This window comes from Engystomops pustulosus, chromosome 6 (genome assembly GCF_040894005.1).
Source record: "Engystomops pustulosus chromosome 6, aEngPut4.maternal, whole genome shotgun sequence".
Lineage (NCBI taxonomy): Eukaryota > Metazoa > Chordata > Amphibia > Anura > Leptodactylidae > Engystomops > Engystomops pustulosus.
Genome location: NC_092416.1, coordinates 15,313,977 through 15,338,202, shown reverse-complemented (window position 1 = coordinate 15,338,202; position 24,226 = coordinate 15,313,977). Strand labels below are relative to the sequence as shown.

The 24,226-nt window shown below is 41.9% G+C and overlaps 1 protein-coding gene across 1 annotated transcript; it reads right to left on the bottom strand.

Moving 5' to 3' along the window:
* Positions 1 to 4,068: 4,068 nt before the first annotated feature.
* LOC140065485 (uncharacterized) lies at positions 4,069 to 22,632 on the bottom strand. Its single transcript, XM_072113084.1, has 6 exons — positions 22,608 to 22,632; positions 19,218 to 19,294; positions 16,136 to 16,255; positions 14,279 to 14,425; positions 12,577 to 12,717; positions 4,069 to 4,441 (listed from the first exon to the last, which is right to left on the bottom strand). Exons 2-6 carry the CDS (start codon positions 19,279 to 19,281, stop codon positions 4,182 to 4,184), a joined length of 732 nt encoding a protein of 243 aa, XP_071969185.1. The 5' UTR covers positions 19,282 to 19,294; positions 22,608 to 22,632; the 3' UTR covers positions 4,069 to 4,181.
* Positions 22,633 to 24,226: the final 1,594 nt, after the last annotated feature.

The window sequence follows — 24,226 nt, the reverse complement described above, 5'->3', positions numbered from 1 at the left end:
GAATCCCGGCAGAACCCAAATCAGCGTCGGAAAACTCGCTGCTGGATCGCGACTGGACCGGGTATGTAAATGTGCCCCAATATGCATCAAATATCCTATGATCAGTACGTGGTGAGATTGGCAGTGACGCTCGTCTGATAGTGGATGGCACCAGTAGGCAAGCAGACACTTTGACTAGTATAGATACACAGTAGATTATGGATTGTGAGCAGTGACGATCTGACCCATATGAGTTAAATGAGTTCTGAGTATCAAACCCAAACCACATCCCCAGTAACACCCACAATCTGTGACAGCAGTGTTAACTGTTTAATCACCAGTGGAAATTAATACGATGTGGTGCATGCAATATTTTGGGTAGGCTCTCCCCATGACTTCATTAGGGAATGTCTATCTGCCCTGAAAAGGTGCATGCGCTGGATCAATTCAAGTGCCACTGGCGACTCTGCCAGAGGCATTTACACAGTTAATGCACCGGTCACAGGCAATACCGGACAAGAACCCAACCTTTGCGTTTCGGGTCTGCTCAACGCTAATTGTGAGTCCTTACAGGCAGGATCCTCCTTCCACTTGCTTCCTATTCTCTGTAGTTTTTGTATTTGCATTTATACTTGTCTTAAAGTAATGTATGTGAACCCTTTATCTATACTATAAAGGCATGGAATTGGTGGTGCTCTATAATAGTTATCGTAATATAGTCAATGGATCCATTAATTGGAAATGTTAGTGATGTCTCTAAATGTTGAATTGGTAAAGTAAATCAGAGCCATGTAAATAAACTGCCCCTGGGGTTTCTCAATCACATGTGTTAGTAATCTGAGAATCCTCCTAGGAGTACAGATATAGGCTATAAAATAAATTGAGCTTTTTCAAGCTACTTTTGTCTAAATTATTTTTAAGATTGTTCTTTTATTCATCCACCGTTAGGACACATTGGTCATGATGTGGCTCAGTGAATAATACCGAATACCATTGTGTTGGTAAAATTCTGGGTCTGGATCAAGCAGTGTAAATATCTACATGTTCGTTGTTTGGTAGCTTGCATCTGGTTCACTTGTTTCCCTCCAGATTCCATGAGCAAAAAAGTGCAAGCTTGAGAAAGGCCTCACTGTTTGGAGCCGAAACGTTGCTCTTTCACACGGAATAAATCCTCTAAGAGCAAACATCAAAAACCTGCTTGACTTTTTGAAGAATCGAGGATAAAGGAGAATAATTGTTTTTCATGAAGCTTTCAAAATAATCAAAGTGATGATTTAATTTCCATGACTGTGGAACCACCCTGCATCAAAGATTGTGCCTTGTTTCGTGGTTCTGTGGTATTGAAGGCGGGTTGCGCCAGAGTAAAGTCCGTTTTTTGCATCCTATCGTCCGGAGAGAACGAAGCATCATCTCTTTCCTCTCGGATTATCTACATTCTTCATAACCGGAGATTCCACTGCCGGTGAGGACTAGGCAGCACCCGTTGCACACTACTACCTGCACGCACAACACTTCAAGGTGAGCACACCATTGTATCTTTTAAGGACATTTCCTTTCTCACGGTTACCTGCACCAGGAAGCGCCTGTTTTTTCTCTTTATTTTACAATATGTCATATTCAAATGAGAGTCACTTTTTTCAAAAAAAATAAAACACGCCGGGAGGCTGTAGAAGGAGCGTAACTTGAGATATCTCTGTAGCAACTTAAAACATGTTTCTGGTGTCATTTTAAATATGAGGATTTCACATAGAAGAAAAGTGCAATGTTAATACTCCACATGGGCCTTTACTTTCACTGTCCACCCTCCATATAATGAGGAGTTTGTCCTTGTATCTATCTAATCCCCTCAATTACATACTGACCTTTGAACTGGTGATTTTCTAGCGGTAAGATTGCGCTTCAGATCGCCTGGTGCTTAAGAAGGCAATACACATGCACAGTTGTCACATATTTTTTTCTTGAAAGAATGCTCGGGTCTTTATCAGTTCTCGTTCTAGTTTTCCAGTCTACTTTCTTTTTTGTCTTGTTTCATTGTCAATTTTCCTTGTGTAAAATTGGACCTGTGCTTGTTGGTCAAACACATTTGCCTGGTTGTTACTAGTGTTGAGCGACCTATAACTGCAAAGTTCATTCGATGTTTGGGCCTGGATTCTCAAGGTACTGGCCCCTCACACGGTGGTGGTGTGAAAGAGTGGATACATGACTTTGGTGGGAGAACCTTTGTGGCCTGTATTGGGTTGGCTGTAGACGAGCAACGTGAATTCAGGTCTAAACCTCTGAATACCGGTGATGGGGAAGACACCATGGTCAGGGCGTAAGAGCAAGTATGAGTACTGTGGGATTTTTACATCATTTGGGTCCCTTAAAACTAATTTGGGTCCAACTAATTTTTGATGGTAGATTTCTTTAAAGGACATCTACCACCAGGATGAAGCATTGAAAACCAAGTACACTTACATACTGGTGTGTTCCCCTTCTGGCAGGATCTGCTTCTCTTTTAGCTTCCTATGCCCTTATTTTTAAGAAAAAAAGCCTGGAACCCCTCAGGCTCATTTGCATATTTTTTAAAGCCACGTGACACATAAATGTAACATATCCTAAAATAATTAGATGATAAAATGATGAAATATTCTTATTTTTCTAAAAAAAAAAAAAAAGAAAAAAAAGAAAACAATTAAGTTGTACTGCTGTGTTTTTGGGAGAAAACTGGCACTTATTTTCTAATAGAAACCTTAAAACGAAATATAAATTGGCGAAAATTGAAATTTGCTACATTTGTTAAATTATTCCTAGGCATATCTCTATAGTATGTGACAGCTCTATTTTCTGTTCAGTTTGTTGGTAATAACAAGTTGTAAAACGTTAGGCACATCATGGACATATTTTTACTTAACAGCACGCCCGGAGGTTAGGAGTAGTATTAGGTAATTATACAATCAGTCCCTGACTTAAAGGGCTCATCCGGGTCTTAAAAATTACCGAGGGCCGGGCTGGGGTGGGCTAGTCCGTCTCCTCTATGCGCTGGTTTGTATACAGGGGCGCACAGGGAGCTTCCGACCGGAAGCTCCCATCCGACACCATCTCCCAGCGCTTACAACGCTGAGAGATAGGGACGGATGGGAGGAGCCGGCCACATCCCGCACAGGAAGTTCCCTGTGCGCGGCTTCTGTGCCCCTGTAAACAAATAGGGACATGGATCAAACGGACCGCGGCGAGGGACATCGGCGGCGCTGGATGAGGTAGGTACAAGTTTATTATGTTTAACTAGCCCACCTCAGCCTGGCCCTCAGTAATTTTTAACAGCCGGATAACCCCTTTAAAGGGGTTTTCCCACGAATGAACATTCTCACATCTTAAACCCCTAGTGATGTTTACACAATAAATATTATTTTAACCCTTTACTTTACAATTTTACTCAGTGTTATCGCTGTTTTAGCTCCTATCACTCCCTAGCCTGCTCAGTGCAAAATTCCATGGTGTTTGTGGGGACTCTCTAAGCAGACATATTATGATCCGTCTACATTATCAGGGTACAGTTGTATATGTGAACTATTGTTTTATGTTTAGTGAAAATGTTTTTATTTTCTATATGCTTGGTGAATGCTGAGAATACCATAAAGACGCTTGACTATGATCAAAGTCCACTCCTCTTCACCAAAGAAATGCAAGACCCCCCTCTCAGTCAATGTTTACATCTATAAAGAGGGATTTACGATGGTATATCCACTTCAGGGAAGTGTCTCCAATGCCCATGTAATAATTTACCAACCAACGAACAATTACTTGTTTATCCTTAAGTAACCAAGCCCAGGTCCTCCCTGTATAATACAGTGTGACACAAATAAAGCATCTCACATCTGCCTTACTTTTGATGGCATCAGTTCACAGAGACTGAGATATTATACCATACGTTGTTTTTTGGTTTGATTTCTCCTGAGCTCAATCTGTGAATGTTATCAGTCATTAGAGAACCTGAGGTTGTGTGAACTTGGGCAGAACTTGACATATACACACTTTCATCTTAAGTACAAACCTAAATAACCAATCCCGTACATAACCCGGGGACTGTGTTTACTGAAAACCGACTTACAGGGATGGAGTAATGTGCAGTATGAATTGTATTGTACAGTGATTATGTCAAAGTTAACAAACACAAAATTTTACAGAGCGTGAAAAGCAAAAAATAAAGGCAAATCAACACGTCAATATATTTCCAATAATATTAGTAAAATGGAGAGATAGACAGCGGCGGATAGTGAGAAGCCGCACATAGAAGTCCCATTGTCTGCTGATATCGTTGTTGTAACCAGAGTAGAATTAGACAAGTCGTCAGCACGTGAGCCATTGGTGCAGGTGTAGGTGATCTCCTTATAGAAACCATTAGTAGTGTAGTTCACCTTATTCCTCAGGCAGTAACCACTGGAGGCACAGCCACCATTCAAAGATAGATCCGTTTGAGTACCTGAAATAGAATAGAATAAATGCACTGTGTGTCTATTGATAGATACTGTAGACAGATAGACAGACAGAGACAGACAGACAGAGACAGACAGACAGAGACAGACAGACAGTTAGACTGATAGATAGATAGATAGATAGATAGATAGATAGATAGATAGATAGATAGATAGATAATCTTTCAAAGACAGGCAGCACTCCAAAATAGTGGTGAAAACGATGGGGGTGTCTTTATTCCATGTGCAACGTTTCAGCTCTCACAGAGCCTTTATCAAGCATAGTATACATGGCCAGTGTGCAAACTTATAAGGGCCAGTCTTACATCTCATTGGTCCGTGTGCGGACTCTAGCAATCATTTACAAACTTTCACAAAATATGATAGTGCTTATTACAAGTGATACATATGAAACATCAAAATGCAGTAATATATTGTGTACATTAAAATTACATCATTAAATAGGTGAACAATGCAAGTGTAGGTGCAAGTAAAGGGAGTAATGCCTTCCCATCGGTTGTAGGACCGCCCCCAGTCTCGGCTTTCCATTCATCAGATCGTAAACAGAAGGGGCAGGACGCCGGAAGTGTCAGTGTCCTTATAATGTTCAAGCCGCGTCACCGGAAGTCGTCATAGTCACGTGGGCGGGCTCCGTCCACGTGACCTTGGCCCATGTGCACTTGCTCTTGCGATGTCGGACGCCATTTTGGGTAAGGGAAAAGAGGGAAAAAAAAAAAAAAAAAAAAAGAAAGAAAAAGATACAGACATAGTCGGATCCCATATTAGGTTACGTGCAATGCTGTGCCACTCCATAACCAGGAGCCTGGGGCTGACAGTAAGTAGTGAAAACACCACTTGTGTCACCCTGCTCGGATCGTTGGGATTTAACACGGTATCCTGTATATGGACCACCGTTGTTCTGTCCCGACGTCTTACCTGGTATTGCTGGAGTGAGAGTCACAATCTGAGGTAAAAACCTCTGACGTTCTCCCTGATGGTTACGACTAATGATTTTCTGTGTCTGTCAAATAGAAAACTGAATAAATAAATTATCATAGCTCACGGCATAAAGAGGTAGAAAATGTGACTACTCCGGTGATACGGATATAATTTGTTAAAAGGCGACAAAAGTGGAAGGCACGAGACTTTCGGGGGTTTGTGATCCATCCGATGAGGGTCAAATATTCCAAGTGTGTCTAGGAAAATGGATAAATAAATAAATAGATAAATAAAGTAAATTGTCATATTGCAGTATTACCAATATTCAGACCAATAAGGTCTGATTCATTACTGGCGGGGATATTTTCCCCATACTATACTTTAACCTACACAGAAGAACACCAGGAGGGCTACACAATGCGCCGAAGGACGACCCATCCCTCAAAGCACTATTATAACTGTCAACACCAAAGGAATATATATTTAAACAAGCCCACTCAAATTGTACTCAACATTTAAACCATGGGGTTGTAAGGTCCCCAGTCTCTGTATACATCTTAATTCACATCTCCTAAGTATGGCTTCTCGGTTGCCCCCTCTTCTCAGTGTAGGGATGTGATCTATAATCATGCATTTCAAGTCACTCTCCTTGTGCCCTGCCTCGGTGAAGTGTCGGCTGACCGGTAAGTCTTTCTTCTTTTTACGAATTGTATACCTGTGTTGCGTAAATCGCGTCTTGAAGTCAAGTGTGGTTTCACCCACGTATTTCAAGTCACATGGGCAACTGAGTAAATATATTACGAAGTCGCTATTACAGTCAAGATAGTGGTGTATTTTAAACCGTGTTCCTTTATGGGTAAACGTGTCACCTTTAATGACATGGGAGCAATTGATACATGTGCGACATGGATAGCACCCTTTTCGAATAGGGCCTAGTATGCCTCTTTGTATTGGTGTCTTGGATGGACCTATATCAGTCTTTACTACTCGATCCCTGATGTTTCTAGCTCTTCTATATGAGAGTATTGGGGGATTCTGTAGTGCTGGCACTCCTGTGGGATCACTTTGTAGTAGCCTCCAGTGTTTCCTCACTATGGATGCGACTTGTGTACTCGTGTCACAATAGGTGGAGATAAAGGGAATCCTTTCACCTTTGTTTTCCGATTGTGTGGGTGATAGTAGTTCATTCCTACTTTTGCGTTCCAACCTGTGTTTGTTATCGAGAAGTACCCTGTTGGGGTATCCTCGTTGTTTAAATTTGGATAACATCAGTATAGTATTTTTCTGTAATTTGTCATCATCACTGGCTATTCGTTTAACTCTGTAGAGTTGGCTGAGGGGTAGAGAATTAACCATAGGTCGTGGGTGGTTACTGTCAACACGTAAAATAGTGTTTCTATCCGTAGATTTATAGAAAACATCTGTTGTGAGGCCTTGTTGCGTATTTTCGATGAGTACGTCTAAAAATTGTAGGCTCTCCTTTGATTGTACCATGGTGAATTTGATGTCACTGTCCACTGTATTAAGGTATTCGTGAAAGTCCGTCAGCTGTTGTATGTCACCAGTCCACAGGAGGAAGACATCGTCTATGTATCGCCACCACCCCATTACATGTTGGAAGTGGTGGGACCCATAGACGAAGTCCTCCTCCAGCGTGGTCATGACGATGTTGGCATATGTGGGGGCCATATTGGCCCCCATAGCCACACCCCTAAGTTGCACAAAGAAGTCACTGCCAAATAAAAAGTGTGCCCTGCCAGTTATAGATTCTGCCGAATCGGCAGGGCACACACTCCGTCACTATGGGGACCACATCTAAAGAAGCTCCTATGAGAAAGAAAAAACGCAGCCCGACTAGAAAACCACAACATGATGACCTGTTCTCCACTTCAAATTCATCAACGCCAGGCGAGTCTTTTTTAGGGGACAACCCGGACAGAGACGATCCACCAGGAGGGGTGGCCGACGCCACTATCGGTGGAGAAAAAAGCAAAACAGCAAAGAACAGGACTTTACCATTGAGAACAGTGAACAAGAAGAAGTAAAGCCGGTGGTGGTCAATATTTCTTCAAAACAGCTAAATGTGAGTGAATTGTCTGTATTAGAAAAAGGTTTAAGTTTCTGTCCATGTACTAACACTGATTGGTTTCAACTAGAGGTTGACTTACATAGATTGTACCGCAGTATATGTCTTAAACACTGGTTTCATAACAATCCGGCTACCCCTAATGTCCATACCAATCTTGACCCAAGACAATTTGGTTTATCGATCAAAAGTAACTTTTTTCCTAACACAGAGATCCCAGCCATTATAGCGTTTAAGGACGCAGTGCAACATGACATAAATTTATTACAACAGACCAGAAGTGACAAGTTAACACACACTAACCTCAACTCTGAGGAAATCTTGGCGTTGGGACAACTTGCCCGTGACAATGACATCACGATCCGCCCCGCCGACAAAGGTGGAGCGGTAGTGGTCATGGACACTTCAATGTACAACGCTGAGATTCGTCGGCAATTGGATGACACAACAGTGTATAAACGTGTCTCAATTGACCCTAAATTTGAATTGGGACGACGTATCTCACAGATCTTGGACACAGCTGTGAACACAGGGATCATCAGTGAGAACATGCACAAATTTCTAACTGTCATGCATCCACGTACCCCCATTATATATACCCTCCCTAAGATACATAAAAGTCTTGAACATCCCCCAGGGAGACCAATAGTGTCCGGGAGGGGATCTATCACATCAAATATAGCCATCTTCTTAGATCAGGCGCTGAGGGAACTATCTACCAGGGGACAATCACACATACGTGACACCACTGACTTTTTGTGCAAACTGAAACAGATACAACCATGTGACCCGAAAAGACTTACGCTTGTTTCCTTTGATGTAGTATCGTTGTATACTTCTATCAACCATGAGATGGGTCTTAACTGTGTGGAGAAACAACTACAGAGATCCAGCTTCAAGCAATCCGAAATTCTTTTTATTCTGGATCTTTTAAGATTGATATTATTCAACAATTACTTTTTATTTGGCAGTGACTTCTTTGTGCAACTTAGGGGTGTGGCCCCCCCCCCAATATGGCCCCCACATATGCCAACATCGTCATGACCACGCTGGAGGAGGACTTCGTCTATAGGTCCCACCACTTCCAACATGTAATGGGGTGGTGGCGATACATAGACGATGTCTTCCTCCTGTGGACTGGTGACATACAACAACTGACGGACTTAATACGAATACGAATACCTTAATACAGTGGACAGTGACATCAAATTCACACCATGGTACAATCAAAGGAGAGCCTACAATTTTTAGACGTACTCATCGAAAATACGCAACAAGGCCTCACAACAGATGTTTTCTATAAACCTACGGATAGAAACACTATTTTACGTGTTGACAGTAACCACCCACGACCTATGGTTAATTCTCTACCCCTCAGCCAACTGTACAGAGTTAAACGAATAGCCAGTGATGATGACAAATTACAGAAAAATACTATACTGATGTTATCCAAATTTAAACAACGAGGATACCCCAACAGGGTACTTCTCGATAACAAACACAGGTTGGAACGCAAAAGTAGGAATGAACTACTATCACCCACACAATCGGAAAACAAAGGTGAAAGGATTCCCTTTATCTCCACCTATTGTGACACGAGTACACAAGTCGCATCCATAGTGAGGAAACACTGGAGGCTACTACAAAGTGATCCCACAGGAGTGCCAGCACTACAGAATCCCCCAATACTCTCATATAGAAGAGCTAGAAACATCAGGGATCGAGTAGTAAAGACTGATATAGGTCCATCCAAGACACCAATACAAAGAGGCATACTAGGCCCTATTCGAAAAGGGTGCTATCCATGTCGCACATGTATCAATTGCTCCCATGTCATTAAAGGTGACACGTTTACCCATAAAGGAACACGGTTTAAAATACACCACTATCTTGACTGTAATAGCGACTTCGTAATATATTTACTCAGTTGCCCATGTGACTTGAAATACGTGGGTGAAACCACACTTGACTTCAAGACGCGATTTACGCAACACAGGTATACAATTCGTAAAAAGAAGAAAGACTTACCGGTCAGCCGACACTTCACCGAGGCAGGGCACAAGGAGAGTGACTTGAAATGCATGATTATAGATCACATCCCTACACTGAGAAGAGGGGGCAACCGAGAAGCCATACTTAGGAGATGTGAATTAAGATGGATACAGAGACTGGGGACCTTACAACCCCATGGTTTAAATGTTGACAGTTGGTTTGGTGTTGACAGTTATAATAGTGCTTTGAGGGATGGGTCGTCCTTCGGCGCATTGTGTAGCCCTCCTGGTGTTCTTCTGTGTAGGTTAAAGTATAGTATGGGGAAAATATCCCCGCCAGTAATGAATCAGACTTTATTGGTCTGAATATTGGTAATACTGCAATATGACAATTTACTTTATTTATCTATTTATTTATTTATCCATTTTCCTAGACACACTTGGAATATTTGACCCTCATCGGATGGATCACAAACCCCCGAAAGTCTCGTGCCTTCCACTTTTGTCGCCTTTTAACAAATTATATCCGTATCACCGGAGTAGTCACATTTTCTACCTCTTTATGCCGTGAGCTATGATAATTTATTTATTCAGTTTTCTATTTGACAGACACAGAAAATCATTAGTCGTAACCATCAGGGAGAACGTCAGAGGTTTTTACCTCAGATTGTGACTCTCACTCCAGCAATACCAGGTAAGACGTCGGGACAGAACAACGGTGGTCCATATACAGGATACCGTGTTAAATCCCAACGATCCGAGCAGGGTGACACGAGTGGTGTTTTCACTACTTACTGTCACCCCCAGGCTCCTGGTTATGGAGTGGCACAGCATTGCACGTAACCTAATATGGGATCCGACTATGTCTGTATCTTTTTCTTTCTTTCTTTCTTTTTTTTTTTTTTTTTTCCCCTCTTTTCCCTTACCCAAAATGGCGTCCGACATCGCAAGAGCAAGTGCACATGCGCCAAGGTCACGTGGACGGAGCCCGCCCACGTGACTATGACGACTTCCGGTGACGCGGCTTGAACATTATAAGGACACTGACACTTCCGGCGTCCTGCCCCTTCTGTTTACGATCTGATGAATGGAAAGCCGAGACTGGGGGCGGTCCTACAACCGATGGGAAGGCATTACTCCCTTTACTTGCACCTACACTTGCATTGTTCACCTATTTAACGATGTAATTTTAATGTACACAATATATTACTGCATTTTGATGTTTCATATGTATCACTTGTAATAAGCACTATCATATTTTGTGAAAGTTTGTAAATGATTGCTAGAGTCCGCACACGGACCAATGAGATGTAAGACTGGCCCTTATAAGTTTGCACACTGGCCATGTATACTATGCTTGATAAAGGCTCTGTGAGAGCTGAAACGTTGCACATGGAATAAAGACACCCCCATCGTTTTCACCACTATTTTGGAGTGCTGCCTGTTTTTGAAAGATTATATTTGAAGACGCTCTAGCCAGAGGGTCAAGGACTTTGCACCCAACCAGGTTGCTGTGCTGCTCTGATCTTTTCATTTATTTAGATGCCTTTCATCTGCATGACCCTCCCTGGCGACGCTCAGTTATGCGTTGCTAAAGAAGAACTTCATAGCTTTCTTTAAATGAAAAGGAAACCAAATTAATTTTTGAATGTATTGTAATAAATAATACTAGTTCAGTACTACTAATCATGTTTAATAATTATACATGGTCATATTTGGTCATACATGGGGGGTTTTCCCACGAAAGAATATTCTCACATCTCAATCCCCTAGTGATGTTAACACACAGTTAATTTTAACCCCTTACTTTACACTTTTACTCAGTTTTATTGCTGTTTTAGCCCCTATCTCTCCCTCGGCTGCTCAGTGCACAATCCCAGGGTGTGGTCGGGGCCTCTCTAAGCAGACACATTGGGACACATTTACTTACCCGTCCCGTTGACGCCGAGGATTTGGGTCTGTCTCGATTCACAAAGATTGTGCGTCCAATTTCCTGCATGTGTCTCTTCCCCCGCTGAGGTCCGCCGGAGTTCACCTTCTTCTTCCCGGTGCATGTAACTGCTGATCTTGCAACACAATTTGGTTTTTAAATTCCGCGGTTTGTCCGAATAATTTCGGTTGTCCGACGGCCACGCCCCCATTTTCTGTCGCATGCAAGCCGGCGCCGATGCGCCACAATCCAATCGCATGCACCAAAAACCCAGGGCAATTCAGGGCAAATTGGAAAAAATTGTGAAACCCGTCGGAAATGCATCCGACGAACCCTTAGTAAATGTGCCCCTTTATGGACCATCTAGTTCTGTGGGATACCAATTTGATTAGATTATCAGGGTACAAGGTGAATATACACTTCCATCTGGCTTCTGACAGATCAGAGATGCATGAGATGCCTATTACACAGAGGCTGACAGACTTTTACACTGTTACACTGTGAGCTCTGCTACATCTCACAAATATGTTCCTGCCTCCCCCTTCCCCCAGATTACTTATCTCCTTGTAGCTTGTAGTTTGCAGCCTCTCTCTCTCTGCTCACTGTCTCCTGGCAGGAAGTAATAAGTGAGTGTCTCTGAGCTCTGTGCTGGGGGTGGGGCTACAGACACACAGCAGAGACAGAAAGAAATCTCATCTGCACAATCTCACACAGAAATCCAATATGGCGGCCCAACCCATCAGCAGTTACAGGGTAATGCCTAGGGGAAACTGAAATTGTGTACACCGAGGCTGATAGAGACAGGTGGGACTTATATCCGGGAAATGCTGCATTTTTGTTAATAACAGTGAATTAGAGAAAGTGATATTTTGTTATCCTGAGTACATATAAGAAACCTGTCTTCGTGGGAGGAATACCTCTTTAAAGGGGTTGTTCGGTGACAACAAGTTAGCCCCTACCCACAGATATTAGAGATATCCGTAAGTGCCATAGAGATTAATAGAGCAATCAGCAATTTGACTGATTTGGGCTACAACACACCCCATTCTCATGATCTAATGGGGTCCTATCAATGAGCCCCCACTGATCAGCAAATTAGCCCCTATCCCACTAACTTAATTTTTTTTTCTATTTCATAAATAATAGGTACAGTAGGTCTTTCTGTGAATTTCCTTCCATGTTCAGGATTGTAATTACCTTGACTCGTTGTTGTAGATTCCAGCAGACACTTGGTCTCGTTTCCAGTGCACTGCATATACTGATCACATAGGGAGGTCCCGGGTAACGTACACTTGGGACACAGGAAACCATTAGGAACCTTTGGATTTGGACTTGGTACTTTAAATATAGAAATAAGGATGGACAATGGTAAATGTTCTGTAGATTCCGTATTCAGTGTTCATTCAAGAAGTGTTCCCTAGTTATTCCCTAAGTTCCCTAAGTGTTCACCTGATCCGGGCTGTAATATGGTCCATTGTGTGGGACGCTGGGAAGGACCTCAGAGGTAAGTACATTTTTATTTTTTTTAAGCAGCATGGCCACATAGCTGTTTTATTTTAGGTCTTGGAAAACCTATTTATTTCCCCCATTAAATGTAGACATATGGTCCCTTAGGGTGCGGTCACACGTGGTGTTAACACATGCATTTTGAAAAGTATCACAACAGATGAGAAGAGAATTACCTGATGACATTGCTCTTATCATTGCATTTACAAAACACATGCATTAACGCAATGTTAACACTTGTGTGTAACTCATGTGTTTGTAAGCGCTATGTTTACGCATGTATTAACATTGCTTTAACGCATGCTTTTTGTTAATGCTATGTTAAAAGTAATGTAATCAGGTAAATCTCTTTTTAGCTGTTTTTTTTTGTGCTTCAAAACACATTCCCTTACAAACCTGTCAACCCACCTTTCTGCACCTACCTCCCCACTCTGGCAGCAGTGCCCAGCCTTGTGCTATTGTACAAAAAGTAAGCAGCTCCTGGCTCTATCCCTGATGCAGCAGTGTTACACTACCAGAGTTATCGGAAGCCTCCGATAACGCTAGCAAACACTGCTGTGGAGTACAATAGAAATGCCGAACTGCACTCAAAGCGGTCCGGTGTATTCATGAGGAGGCGGGGCTAGGGGCAGTGACTGCCGCATAAAGCATGGCAGTCACCACCAGAGCTTTGAGTGTGGTTGTGAGTTTTTATTGTACTACGCAGCAGTGTTTGCTAGCTTTATCGGAGGGTCCGATAATCCTGGCAGTGTAACACTGCTACATCAGAGATAGAGCTAGGAAGTAAGCAGCTCCTAGTGATTTTTTTTTTTTATGGGTGACAGGTCCTCCATAAGACTGTATGGCCCTGAGGGTCAGGAAAGGGTGAGTGAGTGGGCTTATGCATTATGCCCCCCCCCCCCCTCTGCTCAATGATTACAGGAAGCAGCTCCATCATGTCTGCCCTGTCCAATTTCCACTCTGCTCTCATGGTCTCACACACAAGGCATTTTCTTGCTGCAGCTGCTCACTTTAATAATCTAGTGCACGGAATATCATCCATAAGCAAACCACCTCCATCTCTCTGAAATTTATAGTTGGGTCCCTGAAGAGAAGGAGGTAGGATCAGCACAGCAGTCATATATAAAGGATAAAGACTATTTACTTCTGTGTGTTCTGTTTCCTCCATTCTCTGCACCCCCTCACCCAAGTTCAAGAAGTCATCAGCACGATGCAGGTATTGTTGGAATTGTTTTAAAACCTCTCTCCAGTTGTGCTAAAACTAGTTCTGACCTTCGGAGATACGCTTTTAGGTAGTCATTGCCACAGCCACTTGCCCGTTGAGTCCCAGTCTTGGAACTACCCTAGCCCTCCCCCTCCCCACCCCTTCCAGGCACTACCCCTGGATACTTACTTGTGGGCTTCTCCGGAGTACACGAGTCACTGGAGCAGCATGTTGTAGCTATTCTAGTCACAGAGCTGTAGTCTGTGAATGTCCCATTGACGTAGCATTCCTTTTTTTCAGCACAGAAACTTTTGAAAGAGAATTTGATTTCTCCATCTAAAAATGTACAGATATAAAATAGGTTAACATTTTGGCTTTTTAATATTTCAACTATTTTGAGTGACATAGAACTGGAGGTAACTGGATAAGTTGTTGAGATCTTAGACAACTTGAAGCAATTCTTCATGATAGCATTTTGTGGACTTTGTATGACAATCTATATCTATGTAAGTCACTTTAGGAAACAGAATATTTGGTGCGGAAAATATCATCACTTCTTTCCACTAATCACAGCAAACATAAGACAAGTGACATGAACAGATGGGACCCGTCATTCGAGCCTGATTGGATGCCATAAGCTTACTAACTTTCAAGACATCATTATTGTATTTTTGGATATTGTGTCACAAAGGGATCTTTAGGATCAGGGCCAGCACCAACACTGGGCATACTAGGGCAAGTGGCCAAAGCTGCTGGGTGGCCCCACATAAGGGTGCATTCACATTGCCGTCGCCCGCCCCTCTACATAGAGGAATATGACGCACGGTGCCATATGCCAAGAGAAGATAGGACATGTCCTATCTTTTCACGGTGTATGGAGCGGTACGGTGCCGCACGGCCGTATATACGTCGCCCATATGTCAGTGTGAATATAACCTATGGCTGTATATCAGTAATCCATGGGAGTGAGAGGGTCTGTATCTAATAAATCCATAACAAATTAGGGTGTCTTTTACAAAATAACCATGAGGGACCTTATTGAAATGATAAACTAGGGAATATTTTAGAGAACTGGAGACCAGCATGTGAGTTGGGGCACAATGAGGGGCTGTCGCCCAGGGGCCTACTGAAAACCTGGAGCCGACGCTGTTTTTATCATGTCTTTTGTCAATTTTCTCCTACTCTGTGGTTGGGGAACCACTTGATTTATTGAGGTGTTTATATGGGTACACACAGTTTACATTGTAGGAAAAAAAAAACGGATAATGCTTAACTGACCATAACAGATACCATTATTTTAATGGGGACAGATGGTGTGAGTTTTTATGGATTAAGAAATAGATAAAGATAAAGATTAATAAAGAGATATAGACTGAAATAGTCACTGGAAGTGCAGGAGTTATAGGTCCCCCCTTACCAAAGTCATGCCACCTTTTCTTATGGCTCTGGGCAGGGTCGGCTTCAGGTTTCAGAAAGCCGCTGGGCAACAGAGCCTCAGTGGGCCTCTTTGCAGTGAACTTACATGGCAGCATTAAAAATTCAGAACTAAAACAGTCTCCTGTTCCCAAAAATATTTCTTAGTGTATAATACCAAAAGACCCCCACATGGCTATTTTAAATAAGCCCCCCCCCCAATCCACTATGGGTTATTTAGATACAGATCCCTCACCCCCATGGATTCCTTATGTACAGCCTTATGTGGGCTCCCCAGAAACCCCCGGCACTTTCCCAAGTATGCCCAGTGCTGGTGCCGGCCCGGGCTCTGGGGTTCTCTAACTTATTTGTCTCAGCTGCTTTATCACTCTGTGATTATCTGCCCCGCAGAAGTGCTGTGCCATTGACAGTACCAAGTTGGGGGTGGGGTATTTGTGGTCCCATCTGCATTCAGACCCCACACTGGAGGCATTTTCTATTCTGATAACTTTCTGGGACAGGATATCAGCAGGAATCCTATAGGCACCTATATGAGGCCATCTTGTGGTTATGTTCCTTGCTGGAGTTTGCTACTAGGGGAAGGGTGGACATATGATTCATTTGCCAACTCACATTTAACGGAGATTGTACTCTGGAATGCACAAACTTGGCCATCGAGACAGATTTCTGGGGTAGTGGTTGTACAAGGACCCACAGAAATTATCTGACAAGTCAAACACTGCAAGGAATCACCTGAAATAAGAAAAAATTGTAGTCTTCATTGACATTGGTTATTTTGGTCATAAACAATACGCGTAGCTGAGGATAACCCCTTCCAGCGGGTTCTGACACTTTGGGTATGTAATCCCCGTCAGGTCAAAGACAACCTTCAGCAGAGGTCTAACTAGGCCTCTGTGCTGAATGGACTACGTTCTGGCTCAGGTCGAAGCGATATAGTCTTCACATCCATCCACACAATAGACATAAAGCTCCAGTTACATCCTTTAATCCCTTTATTAATCCATTTGCTTTACTCATTGACACATAATACCAGAGGAACAACAACATTAAATAAAGTTTTATCCCACTGTTCCTGTTACCCCTCTACACAACAGAGCTTATTACTGTATGTACTCGAGTATAAGCCGACCCAAATATAAGCAGAGGCACCTTATTTCAGCATAGAAAGAAGGTAAAACTAATGGACGTGAGTATAAACATTGGGTGGGAAATGCATCCCTTCACTAATGAAATGTCAAGAAGCCTCCCCTCACTAATAAAATGCCTTACAGCAGCCCCACTACGGTAATGAATTACCCTGCAGCAGCCTCCTATTGTAAAAGAAAAATGAACTTAGTACTTAACCTCTGGCGCTCCCGCATCTCCTCTTCCCCCTCAGGTTAATCTGTAACAGCGTGGGCAGAGACGGGTCCATGTGCTTTGCTGGAGCACACACTATGATGTCATCAGGCGGTGCCATGGTGTGCGCGCGTTACACATGAAGCCGAGAGAGAAAAGGATCTGCAAAGTTCTTCAAATACCTGTTTACTGTACAATTCCTTTTCCGTTGCATCCAAAGATTTAATTTGGTGCTGATCCTGGACCTAATCTACCCCTACAACCTTATAAGTAAAAACCTGGTATCCTTCATTCCTTAAACAGACATCATCAAAAGTCAGCTTCTCCTATGTGTCCAGCTATTGTTCGATCTAAGTAATCTTAGTTTCGGTTCACACCACTGCTGATGGATTTGATACATTAAATCAACATTCTACCAGTATAAAGGATTGTAAACCAAGCACAATGACATACTGGTGTGTTCCCCCTCTGGCAGAATCTGCTCTTCTTTTAGCTTCTCAAGTTTTTACAAAAAAAGGCTTTTAAAATTATGCAAATGAACCCGAGGGGAGCCCACAAGGTTTATTTGCATAATTTTTAAAGCCTTTTTTTTTCTAGAAAACAAGGGCTTAATAACACAAGTATGTCCATGTACTTGGTTTACAATCCTGGTGGTAGATGTTGTTTAAGTCCAGTTTTTTTAATTCGTTTTTAGTATTCCTTATTTTGAATCCAATCATAGGTGGTTGAAAACTTAGAACAGCTTCAGGTCTACCCATTATACCACTTCAGATCTTTACTAACATGAACAGATGTAAAAACCTAGTAATAAAAATACAGAAATGTGAAAAATATCACCTTGGAGAACTTTTGGCTAATACCACTGTCTTTCAAGGCTCTGTAACCTTCTGAAGACTGAAACCTTTGTAAATGACACAACGCTATAAAATACTTGACTTATGATCCCTTTGTAGAAAAAAATAGATTAAAAAAATAGAAAAAGAAAGCAGAAAAAAACAAAAAAAAAACAAAAAACAAAACCTGCTTTGAAGTTCAGCTTGGCTACAGTAATATCTCCAGTTGGGCCATTACTAAACTTAATACCAGAATTCTTTCCCCAGGGATCTAGTTGGACTGATCCCTCCATTAGCTTCCCCAACTCAGGTAATTCAGGTAATGAGGCCTTTTTCCTGCATGAGAAAGCACTTTTAAAATTGCCCATCGCCTGTGACAGGGTGAGTCCTACCCTGTCCTGCTGCCTCTAAAACAAAGAATATACTGCAAGTTTGGTGAGTGCCATGCTTTTTTCAAGGCCTTTTTCCTATCCAAGGATCCATTTAATGGTCATATTAAACTGCATACTTCATCTCCTACCTAAGCTGCATGGCACAACATTACCACCTAGTGGCGAGTAAAGGGTATACATAGTGCATGAATTATTGTTTGGTCACTCAAGGGTTAATACTATTTTTATTTACAATTTCTTTATACAATTGCAACCTTCCTGAGGCTTAGCAGGTTGCTAGTCGGCTGACAACCCAGGCTGTCTAGAAAGACTAAACCTATACATATTGGCTCTGTCTAGAGCTCTGGGGTCTCTTTCATGCTTTTGGATTTGTCACTGTTTCTAGACAGGCCACCGCTGATTGTCCTGTTGGTTATGCAGCAGAGCTGACTCCTTCACAAACATTTCCTGCAAAGCTAACCTCTGGTCAATGCTGACATTCCTGAAAGTTCTCAACATTCACTATCACCACAAACAGCCAATCTATAGTCCACTTCAAAGGAAGGAGATTAACACCAGACTGCCCTTTGCTAGTGTCCTAAGCCTTCCATTAAAGGAATTGTGAGTTGCTTAAGAATCTCCATTTTAACAAACAATAAAGTTACATACAGTAAAAAAAAAAAAAAAAAAAAAAAAGAATCTCCATTTTACTCAGTGTCTCCCTGGCCTGCCACCAACATCATGGGCCTCCCCTATCATGTGTCAGGAACTAGTCACATACACTGTGAGTCCCCAAGGGAAAACCTTGTCACCAACTCAGCCCTCCCTTTTCCTTGCTTCTCCTCTCAGATCAGACGGGTGTTATGAAGTATGAAGGCCTACGATGGAACACAGGCTCCCATAACACCGGTGGCCACCAACCAGCATAACACTCCGGGTTCCAGTCTCCTGTTATCCTGGGGTGCTATCAACCCTGTTGGGAAAGTTGCGCTAGATGTGTCCTGTAGGAAACTGGCAACAGGGATGAACTGACTATAAAATAACACCGTAAAAAAACCTCGAAGGATGTCAATGAAAAAGAAAAAAAATGTAGTAACATTTATTGCCAAATAACAGAATTATTGTTATGTATTTTAAAAGGAAAGTTCTTACCTGTTGCCACTAATGCAGAAAGAAAGCACAGGAATCCGGGGAGGCGCATTGCTACAGGTTTCATCCAACCACATTCACTGCCACAAAAACACACATCATTAGTGGAATGGGAATGTGATATTAGTTTCCATGATACTCATCCTTAAAGGCAATGAGCGCTTCACAAATCCTTAATTTTAAGTGATCTTGAAAATAGTGAGTTAAGTATTACAATTACAGTACATGTAATATAATTACTTCTATAAGTACTTCCCCTAATAATTACTACTATAGCTAGAAACCCTAGAAACATACATAACCTAAAAGACCACACATTACACCATAAAATAACTGAACATCGACGATGTGTTATGAAGGAAACCTAACAAAAAATGAAAATACAAAATTCCATGATTAAGATGTTGCACATACTGCTGGATGTTGATAATGAAAATTAAATAAATAATTAAACTTGAAGAACATCTACCACCAGGATGAAGGATTGTAAACCAAGCACACTGACATACTGGTGCTTGTCCCCTTTCTTTAAGCTTCCTATGGCCGGGTTTTTAAGAAAAAAAGGCTTTAAAATTATGCAAATGAGCCTGAGAGCCACCAAGCTACAATAACACCTATGAAGCCTGGCGCCCCTCAAGTTAATTGACATAATTTTAAAAGCCGTTATTTTGTAAAGAAAACAGGGAATAGGATGCTAACAGAAGAGCAGATGCTGCCAGAGGGGACACACACCATTATGCCAGTGTGCTTGGTTTACTATCCTTCATCCTGTTGGTAGATGTCCCTTAAAGGGAACCTACCACCCCAATTCTACCTATAAAGGTAGATTGGGTGGTTGGTGGATGAATGGGACGTGAGGATAGCCCTTTTTGGGCTAATCCTCACGTCCCGGCTATCTTTTAGAAAACTTTAATGCCGGTATATGTACATTTTTTAATGCGGCTACTGGGGCGTGGAGTAGCCAGACATGAGGCTACTAGTCGCGGCTACTCCACGCCCCAGTAGCCTCGTTCCTCCACCTACCATTTAATCTTCGGTGCGCAGCTCCTCGTAGCTGCGCGCCCTCGGCCGAGTCCCCTGGCATCTGCGGCCTTCTGCGCATGCGCAGTAGCTCCGGCCCCGGAGCCACAGCCGCGCAGCCGAAGGCATACGTTCTGCGCATACGCAGAACGCAGGGGACAAGGACGAGGGCCGAAGATTACCTGGTAGGCGGAGTAACGTGGCTACTGGGGCCTGGAGTAGCCGCGACTAGTAGCCTCATGTCCGGCTACTCCGTGCCACAGTAGCCGCATAAAAAAATGTACATATGCTTGCAATAAAGTTTTCTAAAAGACACCCGGGGCGTGAGGATTAGCCCAAAAAAGGGCTATCCTCACGTCCCATTCATCCACCTACCACCCCTTCTACCTTTATAGGTAGAATCGGGGTGGGAGGTGCCCTTTAAATTCTATAATCACCAGAACGGTACTGATCCAAAGAATGAGGCCAGTGGAAGAAGACGGTGCCAAATCTGTGAAAACCGGACATTGTACTGGTCGAATACCAAATACAGGAGTCCTGGAATCATAGTGAAACATGCCGGCAGAACAGCAAGCCAATTGCTTAGCCAGAAATGCAGGTGTTAACTCTTTAAATGCCCCTAGCAAAGCTGCTGGGACTGTTAAATCCAGGCAATGAACACTGACCATGTAAACGCGGAGGCACCATTTTAACAGGGGTCGTCATTCCCCGATTAAGGGAGAAGACGCAGAAAAAACAGGTCTGTGCTGCGCTGCTCAGTGGATACAACGTTTTTTTTCAAAATACTTGGAGTGACTTGACGATTATGACACGGGGAGCGACGATCCCCAGGAAAATGATGGCATGCACAATTTAAATGCTGACACCCGTTTTGCTGTGGCAGCACCTTACTGTTATAAATGTCAGGGGATAAACAGGAAAAAAATCTGAATCCAAAACTTTGTATCTTTTAGAGCTTGACATTGTTGAAACAATTAAAAAAAAAAAAAATTAAAAAATGATTGTAAACAAAACCGCAAATTTTTGAACATTTTTGGAAAATGTCTCTCAATGATAAATGACTCCCTATGTGTGTAATATGTTATGCCTAAGGACTTCTCATAGTCCGAAATGCAACAACATTTTCTGTCTGACGGGTTACCTAATGGAAGAAAGATGACATTTTAGAAGATCACGGCTGTGCTGCAATTCGGTTTATTGTTCAAGCATTTCTAAGCTGATCCTGCGTTACTTCTCTGCACGTGCTGTATGTCTGCTAATGTGGGACTTCTCTGATTAAGTGGAAATATTCAGCAAACAAAGACACAAATATGAGAAAAAAAACTAGGATACATGAACCCTATGAGTGACAACAAGGCTAAAACTAAGGAGTAGAATCTTCTAAATGGTGCAAATTATCTTTTGTTAAACAAAGTTTTTTTCAGATAAAAGAATTACCATATATACTTGAGTATAAGCCTAGTTTTTCAGCACAAAAAAATGTGCTGAAAACCCAAACTCGGCTTATACTCGAGTAAAAAATATAGGTTTTACCAGGTTTATGTGGTAAAATTAGGGGTCTCGGCTTATACTTGGGTCGGCTTATACTCGAGTATATACGGTACATTCCTAAAATTAGCGGAATTGGATGATAAAATGATTTAAGAATTCCGAAATCTTAAAAAAAAAACCTTTGAAAAACTCATATTTAGTTTATTATTCAAGAAAAATCATTAATTAGAAGGTACATTTTTTAACCTGTAAATTGACATTTTTCACCATCTATAATCAGAACACAGTTGACATGTAACAGCAAGATTTTATTGTCACTTTCGACAATTTGCAGTGAAAAATATTAATTCTCTGACAATTATTTTGAGTTTTTAATTGTTGTACAAATCTGTAATGATTTTCACATTGGGGACCATTTACTAAAGGTCCGAATGGCGTTATTCTGCCGGGTTTCCCGAATTTTTCCGATTTGCGCCGAATTGCCCTGGGATTTTGGTGCACGCGAATGAATTGTGGCGCATCGGCTTTAAGGCAACAGAAATCGGGGGGCGTGACAGTCGGAAAACCCGATGGATTAGGAAAATCTGCGTAATTTTAAGTAAAATTTGTGTCGCAAAAATAGCACTCACATACACCGAGACCAAGAAGGTGAATTACGGCGGACTTCAGCGCAGCAGCGTCACCTAGTGGACATCGGGCACACGACCTTAGTGAATCCCGACAGAACCCGAATCAGCGTCGGAGAACTACTGGATCTTGACTGGCCCGGGTAAGTAAATCTGCCCCTATGTCTCAGTTATGAGTATCATTGTAGACCAGGTGTAGTACAAAAAACTCAAATCAAGTAACATTACTTCAGTAGGTCACAAAATTGGTACTTACCATGAAAGTAAGCCACATCCAATATCAAGAATATGAAGAATCCAACATTAGGTCTCGGAAAGTCTTTCAACTACCAGCCATCGATAGCCGTACCCGGAACCATGGAGATTGCCACCTCAGATTACATCTAGTGCATGTATGTTGGTCCCAGTCTGAAGAAAATTTAGAGTTAAGAGGTCCATGAACTTAAAGACAGGTTAAAAACATGGGTTCTTCACCAACGAAAAGTCTTCACTACTCCCAAGTCTTCCAAATTAAGGAGCTGTGCTTTAACCATCGCAAGAGTTGTCCACTGATGGATCTTGTCGATGTTAATCAGGATCAGTGCAGCTGAAGATCATTAATCATCAATGTCTTGGCTGTAAACATATCCGAGGAGTTCGAGGTGATGATGTCAAAGTGCCTGGGTGTGGAGCACTCTCAAAAATATTCATAATATTTAAAACTGGTTTCACAGGAAGACAAAAGCCTCATCTAAAGAAATATTGAAATTCTTGACATTGAACAGCCTTAACGAAAATGTTTATTTCTTCAGATGTGTCCAATTTTAACTTGCATTTGGTAATGGAACTGGCCATGTTATATTGCCAATAGGGATGGTAATGTATCGCTGATACTCTAGACTCTATACCTAGAGTTAATGGTGTTTAACAGGACAAGTGTCAAAATCTACCTCTACCATGGTACTCGCCACAAGATCAAGCTTGGACTGGCCTCCTACAGTATCAGAGGGTACTATGGTAGGACCTTAAAGGACGTCTACCACCAGGATGAAGGATTGTAAACCAAGCACACTGACATACTGGTGCGCGGCCCCTCTGACTGGATCCCCTCTATTTTTAGTCTCTTATGCCCTGTTTTTTTTTTTTTTAACCTTAGAAAATTATGCAAATGAGCCTGAAGGGCTGTTATATACAGACAGTCCCCTACTTAAGAACACCCGACTTACAGACAACCCCTAGTTACAAACCGGATATTATTAAATTATTGTTCTTTATTCTTAGGCTACAATACATAGCTATAATAGCTATCAAAGGTGCAATAAAACTTTATTATTACTCCTGATTCTTATGACAATCCAACATTTTTAAAATCCAAATGTCACAGAGACTAAAAAAATTCTGTCTGGGGTTACAATGATACAAATTCAACAAATCTTGTATGTAACTCGGGGACTGCCTGTATAATATAAAACATATATATTTAGGATATTCTTACTGTATCTTTTTTCTATAGTCCAGCCATTTCCTATAGGTAAGATGGCTTCCTATCCTCCTAATAACAATAGCTCAAAAGATTCAGACTATTTTCTCTGAATACCATTCCACCCACCCCCTAAACTCAATTTGCACACAGACATTCACGTGAATATACTTGATTAAAAAATATTATGAAACTGGAAAAACCTGTTTCTTTCCAACAGTCTTCATCATCCTTAGCCTCAGGAGGTCACACTGATATGTTAAAAGCTGATATTTTATAATGGAGATGAACTCTGACTTGTTGACTGTATGTTGGCTGACTAGAATGTAGTATATTCAGGACCTCACCTTTAAATAAGTAAAAATGCATAATTATTGCCCCTCGTAGGGCATTATAACTCTTCCATGACATGCATC